The sequence below is a fragment of the Saimiri boliviensis genome, chromosome 5, assembly GCF_048565385.1.
Source record: "Saimiri boliviensis isolate mSaiBol1 chromosome 5, mSaiBol1.pri, whole genome shotgun sequence".
NCBI lineage: Eukaryota > Metazoa > Chordata > Mammalia > Primates > Cebidae > Saimiri > Saimiri boliviensis.
The window spans coordinates 150,997,767-151,010,328 of record NC_133453.1 but is presented as its reverse complement, the minus strand read 5'-3'; the positions used below and the strand labels follow the sequence as shown (position 1 = coordinate 151,010,328).

At 54.4% G+C, this 12,562-nt stretch overlaps 1 protein-coding gene across 1 annotated transcript in view; it reads left to right on the top strand.

The window, feature by feature from the left end:
• HERC2 (HECT and RLD domain containing E3 ubiquitin protein ligase 2) overlaps nt 1-12,562 on the top strand; it is a 197,736-nt gene that overhangs the window by 181,254 nt on the left and 3,920 nt on the right. The window contains exons 84-89 of the mRNA XM_039479850.2: nt 2,921-3,108; nt 3,850-4,047; nt 6,254-6,337; nt 10,862-11,003; nt 11,116-11,310; nt 12,065-12,177. Coding sequence (XP_039335784.2) covers nt 2,921-3,108; nt 3,850-4,047; nt 6,254-6,337; nt 10,862-11,003; nt 11,116-11,310; nt 12,065-12,177 — 920 coding nt within the window. The remainder of the gene's footprint in view (nt 1-2,920; nt 3,109-3,849; nt 4,048-6,253; nt 6,338-10,861; nt 11,004-11,115; nt 11,311-12,064; nt 12,178-12,562) is intronic.

The following is a 12,562-nucleotide window of genomic DNA, read 5'->3' as shown; positions in this document are numbered from 1 at the left end:
TTTGGTGAATTATGTAACGTGTACCCTTTAATCATGCCATCGATGGAAGAGGCTTGCGTAGGAATGAGCAACTGCTGTGGCCTGTGGCGGAAGGACGTTGTCATTCTTGATCCAGAACTTTCTGATTTATTTAATTCTTTTAAATTTTGAGACAAGTCATGGTTGGAAGCAAACCAGCTAGAAGTGTATTACGTGGGACTTCCGTATCCCAGTCCACATGAGCGTGACTGTTGTGCGGCTGCACCGCGTGTTCCAGCGTGTTTCCCACAGATGGCTACTCGTCCAGCGGCCAGTTCACACTCCCCGGCGCACTGCAGACCACGCAGCTGGCGAGCTGTACCCTCTGTCCCATGACAGTCGGGGCGCCTGGCGTCATCGTTTCACGTCCCCCTCTTCTCGCAGCGTGACGGCAGTTGTTCCGTAGCGCGCTGTTGCATTCGGGCTCCTCCGGCGTCCTGCGGTAGCTCCGGGTTGTGTGACCCTGACCGCCGCAGTTCGTGCGTGCAGGTGACATGCTCACTGCGGTCGTTTGGTCACCTTGCTGTCTGCCATGCTTTTCACTGTGCACGTTCTTTGTAATGAACAAATACTTAGCGGGGACATGCCGAATCCGTTTGAGAATTTCTTTCTCATGCAGCCTTGGACCTGTGGGTGTGTTTGTTTTATCTGAATGGGAATCTTGGCTCCTAATGTATTCACTGGGATAGAGAGTCTTTCACTGTTGCTTTCGATGCCCCAGTTGTGCTCTGTGTGCCGGCTCTGCCCCCTCTCGTGTGCCCCGTTGTCTGGGAGCACTTTCTCGCTCTGGCAGAAGGTGGTCACGCTCTCTTGTTCCCGCTATGCGCCGCGCCTCCACCTGGCCATTCCTCCAAGGATCCCTGGCGTCCCTGGAGGAGAATGACCTTGAGAAGGCAAGGTCTGGGTGACGGATGTGCTCGCTGCTGTTGAGGCGCCACCGCTCCCAGGCCTCCTGTGTGAACGGTACCCCGGTTTATGTGTGATGTTTCCTCCTGGATCTGCATGTGGGTTGAAAACCATGAGTTCCCACCAGTATCCCCAGTTCCAGTCTGGTACCACAGGGTTCGTTCTACTTTCCCTCGGCAACCTTGCCGCTCCTTTCTCTTGTGGCGATTTGGCCACTCCCGCCGTGTGAACCCGGCATCCCATCCTTGCTTGCTCCTCCCCTCACACGTGGGGGTCTTGGCTGACCCCCTCGGAGCCAGCGCCTGGGTGGAAGCCGCCCTCACTCTCGCGGACACACTCCCTCTGCCCGGCTGCGTCTGTGCAGAGAGGTCCTCTTCACCGTGTGTGTGTGACACTCGCCTGGTGGCTTTAGGACCCACCTGTGCAGAGCAGGCAGGGGCAGGGCAGGGGCACTGCCCACACTGGTGTCTCCAGGTGACAGGAGCCTCGTTTCCCATCGAGTCCCCAGGGACCTTGCCTGAGAGTGTTTTCCAGTGGTATTTCCTGGTCGAGGTCCCACAGGGCGCCCTGAAAGTGCGCTGGTGCTTGTGAATGGTGAATCTTAACATTGAGGATATGAACAGAAACTGCTTGTTCTTTTTGATGTTACTTTTAAATTTTTATGAACAAGTCCTTCGGGAACAGGTGGTTACATGAATAAGTTCTTCAGTGATTTCTGAGATTTCGGTGCACCGTTGCGCAAGCCGTGTGCACTGTACCCGCTGTGCGGGCTTTTTCCCTGTCCCGAGTCTCCAGAGTTCACTGTGTCATTCTCACACCACTGCACCCTCATCGCATGAGAACACACTGTTTGGTTTTCCATTCCTGAGTTACTTAGAATGATGGTCTCCAGACCCATCCAGGTTGCTGTGAGTTTCATCATTTCATTCCTTTTTATGGCTGAGTAGTATTCCATGATCTATATACCACATTTTCTTTATCCACTTGTTGACTGATGGCTTTGGGGCTGGTTCCGTATTTGTGCAGTTGCTAATTGTGCTGCCATGAACATGCGTGTGCAGGTATCTTTTTCACATGATGACTTCTTTTCCTGTGGTTGGATACCTCATGGTGGGACTGCTGGATCAAATGGTAGCTCTGCTTTCAGTTCTCTGAGGAATCTCCACACTGTTCTCCATAGTGGATCATGGAAAATGCCTTCCATCACAGAGCATTTCCACAGATAGCTTGGTTTTAATTTTTATCATGGGGTATTCGGTTTTTCCCTCTAGTGGGGAAAAATCTCAGTGGGTCCGGTTTCCATTCCCACCGGCAATGAAATTGCTCCCTTTTCACCACATCCATGCCAACATCTATTATTTTTTGATTTTTTTTTTTTTATTATGGTCAGTGTGGTTTTGATTTTGAAAACATAGATTTTGTATATCTGATCCTCTTTGCCCAGCACAGTGGCTCATGCCCCAATCCCAACACTTTGGGAGATGAGGTGGGAGGATCACTTGAGCCGGAAGGTCGAGGCTGCAGTGAACCATGATCGCGCCAGCTTCCTCCAGCCTGGGCAACAGAGCGAGAACCTGTCTTAAAAAATAAAATAGATAAAATGGACTTTTGCTCTTCTGTTTCACAGGCAAGAGCAGTTTGGGATGTTAGGGATGTTGCTGTGTGTCCCCATATTGTTCTCATGGAAGACTGGTGTGGCGTGCCCGGTCCTGAGAACTCACACGGTGGGGGCTTAAGACCCGAGTCCTGTGCTTCTCATCAAGAGGCCTGGCGGCCAGGGGGGCTGTGGGGAGTGCTGGGAAGTACTTGCCTCTTCGAATGTGTGATTACGTGTACTTCTCTGTAGGTCATATGTAAAGCCGACGCTCAGAGAGGTGACTGTCGGCACCCAGCCGGAGGGCGGGGAGCATTGATACTGTGTGTGCTGGGAAGACATGGGCAGCTGTGCATCTGCTGGCCCTTGGACAGGCTCTGATTCTAAATGCACTTCATTCAGGTGAGGTTTATACATGGGGAGACAACGACGAGGGACAGCTGGGAGACGGAACCACCAATGCCATCCAGAGGCCTCGGTTGGTAGCTGCCCTTCAGGGAAAGAAGGTCAACCGTGTGGCCTGTGGCTCAGCACATACCCTCGCCTGGTCGACCAGCAAGCCCACTAGCGCTGGCAAGCTCCCCGCACAGGTCAGTCGGCAGGCGGGTGGGTTGGGGGCGGGCAAAGTGCGCTCCTGCCGCATGCTGCATCCTGTCGTGACGTGTTTACAGAGGCTTCTTGGTGAAACGAATTCAGGCCCAATAAATGTTAACCAAATGGTGCTTTTAGGAACCGTGATATTTGGCTGGTTGTGGTGGCTCACGCCTGTAATCCCAGCACTTCAGGAGGCTGAGGTAGGCGGATCGCTTGAGCTCAGGAGTTGAGGACCAGCCTGGACAACACAGTGAAACTCCTTGTCTACAGAATTAGCCGGGTGTGGTAGTGTGCACCTGTAGTCCCAGCTACTCGGGCAGCTGAGGGCTGAGGTGGGAGGATCGCTTGAGTCCCCAAGGTCAAAGCTACATTGATTGCACCACTGCCCTCTGGCCTGGGTGACAGATTGAGACCCTGTCTCAGAAGACAAAGAACGTTAATATTTATGCCAGCCAACACTGTGTGTGTACAGTGTGTATGAACTTCAGTTCTACATCTTATAAACGACACGAAATTGTTCTGATAGTGCATGCCTCACATTTCTTAGTCAATGTATTTGTGTATATATATATATTTTTACAGTCAAACTGGTCGGAACAGTATTTTAAAAAGCAGCCCAGTGAGGTTTTGCAAAGCAGACTCAGAAACCACAGTGCTTCTCTGTGTTTGAACCAGTTGCCACGCTGTGGCCCCGTGCCTCTGGTGCCCACGGGCTGAAGGCCGTGTGCGTGTTGCAGGTCCCCATGGAGTGCAATCACCTGCAGGAGATCCCCATCACCGCGCTGAGGAACCGCCTGCTGCTACTGCACCACATCTCCGAGCTCTTCTGCCCCTGCATCCCCATGTTCGACCTGGAGGGCTGGCTCGACGAGACCGGGCTGGGGCCTTCTGTGGGCTTTGACGCCCTCCGAGGGATTCTCATATCCCAGGGAAAGGTATTCGAGTGGCCGTCTTGGCTCTAGGGGAAACTGGTTTCTTCAGTACATTGTAACCCAACAAAATTCCTGCACTGGGAACGTGACAGCAAATACAGCTTGTTCTGAAGCAGATGTTGACGGGTGTTTCCTGCTGCCAGGCTCTGTTCTGGGCACTTGAGATCAATGAGAAAACAGACAAAAACGGCAGACAGGGTGGTGCCGCATCTCTCCTTCATACTCTCCAGAAGGATGAGGTGGGGCCTTTGTTCCTGTGGTCCTTCTCTGCCTGCCTGGCTTTGTGGCGTTATGGCAAGTCCCCGCTGACACAGGAAGAAGGTGACCAGGCAGTTTCTCCCGGGATGTCCAGCAGAGCGGTCCGAGAGTCGCAGATAGCTTACTTCTAAGTCTCTGCCTGAATGTGGTAGAGACTGCCGGCCAAGTGAGAGTTGGCAGGTGGTGAGTAACACAGTCGTGAGTGAGGGCATCTGAGAGTCATCAGACTTTTTGATTTGTAGATGTTGCTAACAATTGGAGCTTTCTAGAAGTTGGGTTAGTCTCTGGCAAGCAGCTTGGCAAGATGAGCTCGAAGGGGCTCATTATCATGCAGTAAGGGCATCTCTGTGGAGAAGGTGTCGAATTGGAGTGAGGAGCGCTAATCCTGATTGTGATTCTATTCTGTATTTTGTGGTCCGTTTTTAGTGATTTAGTAAGATTGGATGTTTTGGAGTCCTGTCCCAGCAGGTTACTTTTTAAGGACTGGCTTTGTTTCCACTTGGCCACAGTCATGTCTGCTGAACAGGACTGGTGTGTTCATTTTACTTTCCCGTGTGCCTGAGGGTGGAATAGGTGAGACTTGGGTTTAACGGAAAGATCATCTGTCTGATGAGAGAGGCAGGAAGAAATCGTGGGCAGGTAAAACGGGTAGGAAACGTAATTTCAGTACTTCTCAATAATTAAAAGTAGCAAACTTGATTAATTTTACCTTCATTTCTTAATCCTTCAAAGCAGAGGTGATAATAAGCAGCGAAGAGGAATAAAGCCTTTCTTTGTAGGGAGGAAAGAAACGTGAGAGGCAGGGCATGTCCTACCTGGGCCTGTGTGAGCGCCGCGCAGGCCGTGAGCGGGGCATGTGTGGTGGGGGTGGGGGCAGCGGCAGCGGAGTCCTGAGGGCATCTGAAAGGTGCCTCTGGTCAGGGAATGTGTAGGCAGCCTCAGTTCTGGTCCTGGGTGTGGTGAGGATTGGCCGCAGAGAGTGGGTGTTACTCCTGATCCAGAGCACCAAAAAGGTCTCTCCAGGAAGGTGGGCGGGCTGGTGACTGGGAGGAGAGGGGAGTCCTCCTGTGGAGGGGAGCTGCCCTGGGGTCCACGCAGGACCCGCAGGGGCGGGATGAGCTGGGCTGTGCAAGAGGTATGGAGCTGGGGTGCCTCCAGGACCCCCTTTCTGAATCTCCTCTGGTGTGTCGGGCCCTGACCTCCTTCCTTCAGGGTTTGGAGTTCTTAGACTGACCTGGGCAGGGGCTCAGCCTCCTCTGAGGGACCCTCATGCTCCCACAGCCCACCCCTAACAGAAAGAAGGCACGGTAGCCCACTTGGCCACGAGAGCCGAGACCCCTGTTGGCCCTCTCTCGTCCTCTTCCATTGGCACAGCTTCGCCCTGCATCCCCTGCCCTTTCCTGTGGGCATGGCCGACCTGCCCATCCTGGGGAATGGCTGGTTCTCCCTGTGGCGCTCGTTGGGCTGCGCCCTGCTGCCTCTTACCCCAGGCACTCCCGGTTTCTTTTGCTGTGATCACAGCCAGGACCTTGTTCCCCTCCCTGGTCTGTCTTTTCTGTCCCGACCCGGGGTCTGGCTGGATCCACGGGGCTCCCTGGCCCTGTGGCGGCCACGTGCAGTCAGTGATTTAATGTCAGTCCCCGTGCTGGTGGACTTGAGGTTTGGCAGGGAGACCTTGACTGCGGGACCCGAGTCAGAGCAGGTGCTTGCCAGGCTCCAGCCCTCCCTCCCTGCTCTCAGCTTCCTGAGGGAACTGCCTGCCCTGCCGTCTGTCCCTGTGCCCTCAGTGCCAGCCTGCTCCCTCACAGCTTGAGAAAGGGAACCGGCCGTTTTCTGTTCTTGAGAACATCGTCTCTTCAAAACAGACTTTAAAGAAATCTCCAGCATGATTTCCCCCCGAGCGACACTTTGCATATCAGAGTCTAAGTCTTGTCTGTTTGATGTGTTTTAGGAGGCGGCTTTCCGAAAAGTAGTGCAAGCCACCATGGTGCGCGACCGTCAGCACGGCCCCGTCGTGGAGTTGAACCGCATCCAGGTAGGGCGTGGCGATGGCGTCCGGTCTCACCACCTCAGAAGGGTGCTTTCCTGGGCACCTTGGCTGGGACGGTGGCATCTCGCGCACCCCAAATTTAAAGGGCAGGTGCCACCTTCGTTTTTGTGGGCTTCCTGTATGTGACATGCTGGGGCTTGCAGGAGTGTCCGTGTATTTTTCTATACAGAAGTAATGAAGATTTATCTCACATAGTCCAAAAGCACAAACACAGCTGAGCAAGATTGGGAGGATAAAGTCAGCCCTCTTCCCACTGCATGGTGATGCCACTGCTGTGACACTGGGAGGCGTGTGTGTGTGTGTGTGTGTGTGTGTGTGCCGTGACACTGGGAGGCATGTGTGTGTCTGCCATAACACTGGGAGGTGTGTGTGTGTGCCGTGACGCTGGGAGGCGTGTGTGTGTGCCATGATGCTGGGAGGCGTGTGTGTGTGCCGTGACGCTGGGAGGCGTGTGTGTGTGCCGTGAAGCTGGGAGGCGTGTGTGTGTGTGTGTGCCGTGACACTGGGAGGCGTGTGTGTGTGCCGTGACGCTGGGAGGCGTGTGTGTGTGCCGTGACGCTGGGAGGCGTGTGTGTGTGTGCCGTGACGCTGGGAGGCATGTGTGTGTGCCGTGAAGCTGGGAGGTGTGTGTGTGTGTCTGCCGTGACACTGGGAGGCGTGTGTGTGTTACTCTGTCAGGTCCCTCTGGTGAGGCTGGGAGGCTGTGCCCACTCTTCTGTGGTACAGGCAGCGCCATCTGCGGCTGTCTTTAGTCACCCCTTTTATTAAATTCCGAGAAGTGGACTGGTTCAGAGGCCTAGTGACGATGTGATGACGCTGTCGATTACGGGCTGTGACAATGCGCGTTCCCACCGCCCTCACACCTTCCCCACCGCTGGGAGTTTTCTTTGCCAATTTCATAGGCCAGAATTACTAATACTGTCTCATGGGCAGTCATCAAAGAAATGGCAAGTAGGCCATTTCTACATTTATACTGCTTCAAGCGTTTATAAATTCACAGTTACAAACAATTAATTAAAAAAAAAAACCTCAGCCATTGGTGATGATAGCGTGCAGAACTTGACATTTAATGTTAATGAAACTGGCCTCGCCTCTTGGACCAGACACAGCCAGCCATGAAGAACCAGTTCTTTGTTCCTGTACCTTTGTATTAGCACATGATTTTTACCCTGATGTGGATTTCATGACTAGAAATTTTTTCGGAGTTATACTTGGGGGCATTTTGAATTAAGATACGAAACTCTTGTCCTTTGTTGGACAGCTCATGTGACCACACTGATGGAACTGGTCTCTTCACTGACGTCAGAGTGTTTAATGCTAAGCTGTAAGTCAGTCATGTCCTCAAATAAGTAGGTTGTTTAGGTCCATGAAAAAGCTTTTATTTCCCTACCTTGGACGATCACTTCTGTTTGTTCTGTGTCATAAGCACTGTAGCTTCTAAGCAAGGCCAGCTGATGGCCTCCGTGTCTTCTAACCCCAGTAACTGAGTGCTCCTCCACTCGCACCTCCCTCAAAACCGCACCAGACTCTTTTGGCTGGGTGTTGAAGCCTGGGGGGCTCTGGCTGTCAGTGAGGCTTTAATTAACTAGGATGCAGGTTAGGGACCCTCGTTTCTGTGATTGTATCATCTGAAAATTCTAAGAAGTCATTATGTGATAAACACCTCTTTCCTACTCACCTCGCTATCCCTAGCTTGTGTTGGGAAAACATTCAGTATGCTACTGAAAAAACAAAACTTATATTAGTCCTTCTGGCCAGGCATGGCGGCAGCTCACACCTGTAATCCCAGCGCTTTGGGAGGCTGACACATGGATTGTTTGAGCCCAGCCTGGGCAACATGGTGAAACCCTGAATCTACAAAAAATACAAAAACTAGCCCGGCATGGTGGCGGGCACCTGTAGTCTCAACTACTTGGGATGCTGAGGCAGGAGGATCACTTGAGACCGGGAGGCAGAGGTTGCAGTGAGCTGAGATCACACCAGTGCACTCCAGGCTGGGTGACAGAGCCAGACCCCGTCTGGAACCAAACAAAAAAACAACTTCGTATGTCAGGCCTTTTTTTTTTTTTTTGAGACAAGAGTCTCACTGTCACCCAGGCTGCAGTGCAGTGGTACAATCTCGGCTCACTGCATCCTCCACCTCCCAGGTTCAAGCGATTTTCCTGCCTCAGCCACCTGAGTAGTGGGGATTTCAAGTGCACACCACCACGCCTGAGTAATTTGTTTTTGTATTTTTAGGGTTTCACCATGTTGGTCAGGCTGGTCTCGAACTCCTGACCTCAGGTGATCCAGTCGCCTCTGCCTCCCAAGTGCCGGGATTACAGGTGTGAGCCACCATGCCTGGCCTCAGGCCTTCTAAGAATCAGATAAACACCCTTCAGCCTAGTGTGCAATGTGGACTGACGTCAGCCATGGCCCCGGGTGTCAGAGGCAGGCTCCCTCCCGTCCCGGGTAGCATGCCCCTCCCGAAGCAAGGACATTTTCCACAAATGTGGAAATAGAAGTGATTTTCTACCCAAAAGTAGAACATGGAGAAAAACATTTGGCAAATTCAAGGTGTGCACAGGACACCAGCACGGAGCCAGAAAGGCTGCACGGGTGCCTCCAGCACCCCCCAGGGTATTCCTCCCGAGGGGACGCTGTGGGAGTGGCTCTCAGGGCTGTCTGACACCAAAACACAGGTCAGCTTCCTGGAGGGTTTTGTTTGTTGGTAACTGTATTCCTGTTTATAACAGGATCTGAACATCAGTACATTAAAACTTTCTGTTTTTTTTTTTGAGACGGAGTTTCGCTCTTGTTACCCAGGCTGGAGTGCAATGGCGCGATCTCGGCTCACCGCAGCCTCCGCCTCCCAGGTTCAGGCAATTCTCCTGCCTCAGCCTCCCAAGTAGCTGGGATTACAGGCACACGCCACCATGCCCAGCTGATTTTTTGTATTAGTAGACACAGGGTTTCACCATGTCGACCAGGATGGTCTCAATCTCTTGACCTCGTGATCCACCCGCCTCGGCCTCCCAAAGTGCCGGGATTATAGGCGTGAGCCACAGCGCCTGGCCTGAAAACTTTTTTATATACTTTAACATTTATTACAGAATTCTTGCATGCACATTCCCGAAAATGTAGGGAATTCCGATGAAAGACAGTTGAAATAGTTTCTGTTGAGCAGAGAAAGAGCTGTCCCGCAGGGCCTGTCTCCTTCCAGCGCCATAGCTGCCCTGCATGGCTGCTGTTTCCTGCAGCCTCCGGAGCACAGATGGCTTCTCCTACTGGGTGCCGTCGGGCAGGGAGGCAGCCCTGTGGGCTTCGGGGGCCGGTGCGCGTCTCTCACACGGCGGCCGTGTCGTGCGACACATCCTGTTCTTTCCCGTGGCTCAGTCTCCTCTGGGTGTGATGGAGCCTTAAAAAGCTGGGGCACGTTTGGAGGAACTTGCATCTGCGAACACCTGGCCGAGTGTGTGACACTCAGAGAAGTTCCTTCTACAGGCACCTGTGGTTTTTATCGTTGTTCTTGTGTTTTTAGTCTTGGTTATGGCAACCTGGGCTGTAAGTTGTTTACACTCAACCCGGAGCTCACTTTATGTGAGCTAAAGATGAAAAGAGCTTCACTGGAGGAGCCACCATAAAAATACATTCTCAGGACCTTCTTTTCTTCGATGTTTCTTTCTGACATCCTTTCAGACTGGGCTTCCCAGATGATTCTGATGCACATGCTCGGCCAGCCGCCCTCCGGTGCACTGAGGTCCCACCGCGGCGAGGGCCCCAGGGCTCCTGCCGTGATGTCTTTTTGGGAATGGTAGCTTAGGATGAGAAGGATGGGCAGAGAGATGACTGCCTGTTTCAGGGAGGCTGAGTGGCCCCGAGGCTTGGATCAAGCAGGTGTGGCAGGGGGAAGGCTCGTCTCGGCTGAGGCACTCTGTCCACTTCAGTCTCAGGGGCGCTGAGTTGAGTCTTTCAGCACCGGAGTCTGTTCTGCTCTGCTGAGAGAGCTGCTTCTGGAGTTCCTGGTGTCTTACTCGGTGAGGTCATGGCAGGATGGTGAGGTGGTGGCTGCACATGGGATGGTGAAGCTACTGCTTCGCCATGTCCATGCCCACGTGGTGCTGCCAGTGCCTCGCCATGTCCGAGCCCACGTGGTGCAGCCACTGCTTTGCCATGTCCGTGCCCACATGCAGCCACTGCTTTGCCATGTCTGTGCCCATGTGGTGCTGCTGGGCTGCAGCTGTGGGTGTGGCGGTGGCATGAGTCATGTTGGAAGGTGTGTTTGTTCAGACACACTAGTCCTGGGGGCTGTTGGGCACGTCACGGGCGACATGCCTAGTGGGGTGAGGTCAGTGGCCTTGGATGTTCAGAGTCGAGCACCCTGGACAGCAGGGTCTGCCACGCAGGCAGGTGCGTGGCCAGGGAGGGGCTGTGCACGTGCCTCCTCCTCGGGCACCGGCCGGCACCACACATTGTGACCCTGTGCTTCCCGTGGCGGCAGTGGCCTCATGCCTGCTCTCTCCTCTGCAGGTCAAACGATCACGGAGCAAAGGCGGGCTGGCCGGCCCTGACGGCACCAAGTCTGTCTTTGGGCAGATGTGTGCCAAGATGAGCTCCTTTGGCCCCGACAGCCTCCTCCTCCCTCACCGCGTCTGGAAAGTCAAGTTTGTGGGTGAGAACCCGTGTCCCCGCAGGTGGTCGCCTGAGCCCACGGGGTGCGGGCGCACGGGGACGCTTCACGCAGGGCTGTGTGAGGGACTCGGAGTGGCTGCTTCTCCCTGCAGGTGAATCTGTGGACGACTGTGGGGGCGGCTACAGCGAGTCCATTGCCGAGATCTGCGAGGAGCTGCAGAACGGACTCACGCCGCTGCTGATCGTCACGCCCAACGGGAGGGACGAGTCTGGGGCCAACCGCGACTGCTACCTGCTCAGCCCGGCCGCCAGGGCGCCCGTGCACAGCAGCATGTTCCGCTTCCTGGGTGAGTGTCCCCGGCAGCTCTGCACTGCGTGGCTGCAGACTGGGCCTCCTCTTGAGCTAGAGTGTTCCATCCGTCCGAGGAGTGACGGTGATGTCCTGAATATTGGCTTTTGGCTTTTGAGACTCTTACCAATAAAAGTGACTTTTCATGTCGATTGTACATTTCACCCACATTATGGAAGCGAACAAGCTGCCGTTGGCATCCATGCATAGCACGGAGGGCCTGACAGTGGGGGGCCGTGGGGAGCTCTTTGCACGGCCCCGGCCGCGTGCTGAGTCCTGGAGGCTGCCTTGGGCACACAGGAGATGTGAGATGCTGTTTCTGCACTTTCAGCATATCTGAGACCTGGGATCGGAGGGCGCGGGTCTTTGGCCTGTCCCCCATCCTGTCCCCCTGAGGGTGTGCAGTGTCCCCGGCTGCACGTCCCACCGTGGCCAGCACTTCCTGGGTGGGACTGTAGCTCCCTGGAGGGCACCCCGTGGGGAAGTTCCAGCTCTCTGCTGTCAGAAGAACAGGAATTGGCCTCTGTGTGGCTTAAAGTACCGTGTGGAAAGAATGTGAAGAGCTAGAGGGTTATAGGTACAGAAGGAAACGGCCGTCTTGAGGATGGGCCGAGACCTGGGGTTTGGCTGTTGCTGCTGCCGGAGGCTCTGAGGCCTCCGCGTGGAGCTGCTGCCGGTGGCGTGCGTGAGTGAGTGGGAAGTTGGGCCGTCCCTTTCAAGCGTCCTGTGCCACTTGTGTTCTGAATGAGCAGGTGTGTTGCTGGGCATTGCCATCCGGACCGGGAGTCCCCTGAGCCTCAGCCTCGCCGAGCCTGTCTGGAAGCAGCTGGCTGGGATGAGCCTCACGATCGCCGACCTCAGCGAGGTAACTCCCTGGGGCGGCGTTGCGCGGGGCCTCGGGGGTCTTGTGAAGAGGCACAGTCTGTTCTGGGGTCCAGCCAGGCTGTGAGCTCCGGCCTGCCTCAATGCCCAGGTGACGTGGAGGCTGCTGGCTGTGGGCCACCTTGAGTAGCACAGGTCTGTGGTTATGAGGCTAGTTTGCTTCTAGAACTTGGTAGACCCTCTCTTTTACATATACTGTCTCGTCAGAGAGGGAAGCGCACTGCCTCTCCTGTGAAGAAGCTGAGCTTTTGGGCAGCCGGGGACCGTGAGTCAGGCTTGCGAGAGAGGCTCTGTCCTGGGTGACCACAGCCAGGCCACCCCCCGTGGCTTCGTTGTGCCTCAGCTGCAGGGAGGGAATGCTTGGTAGC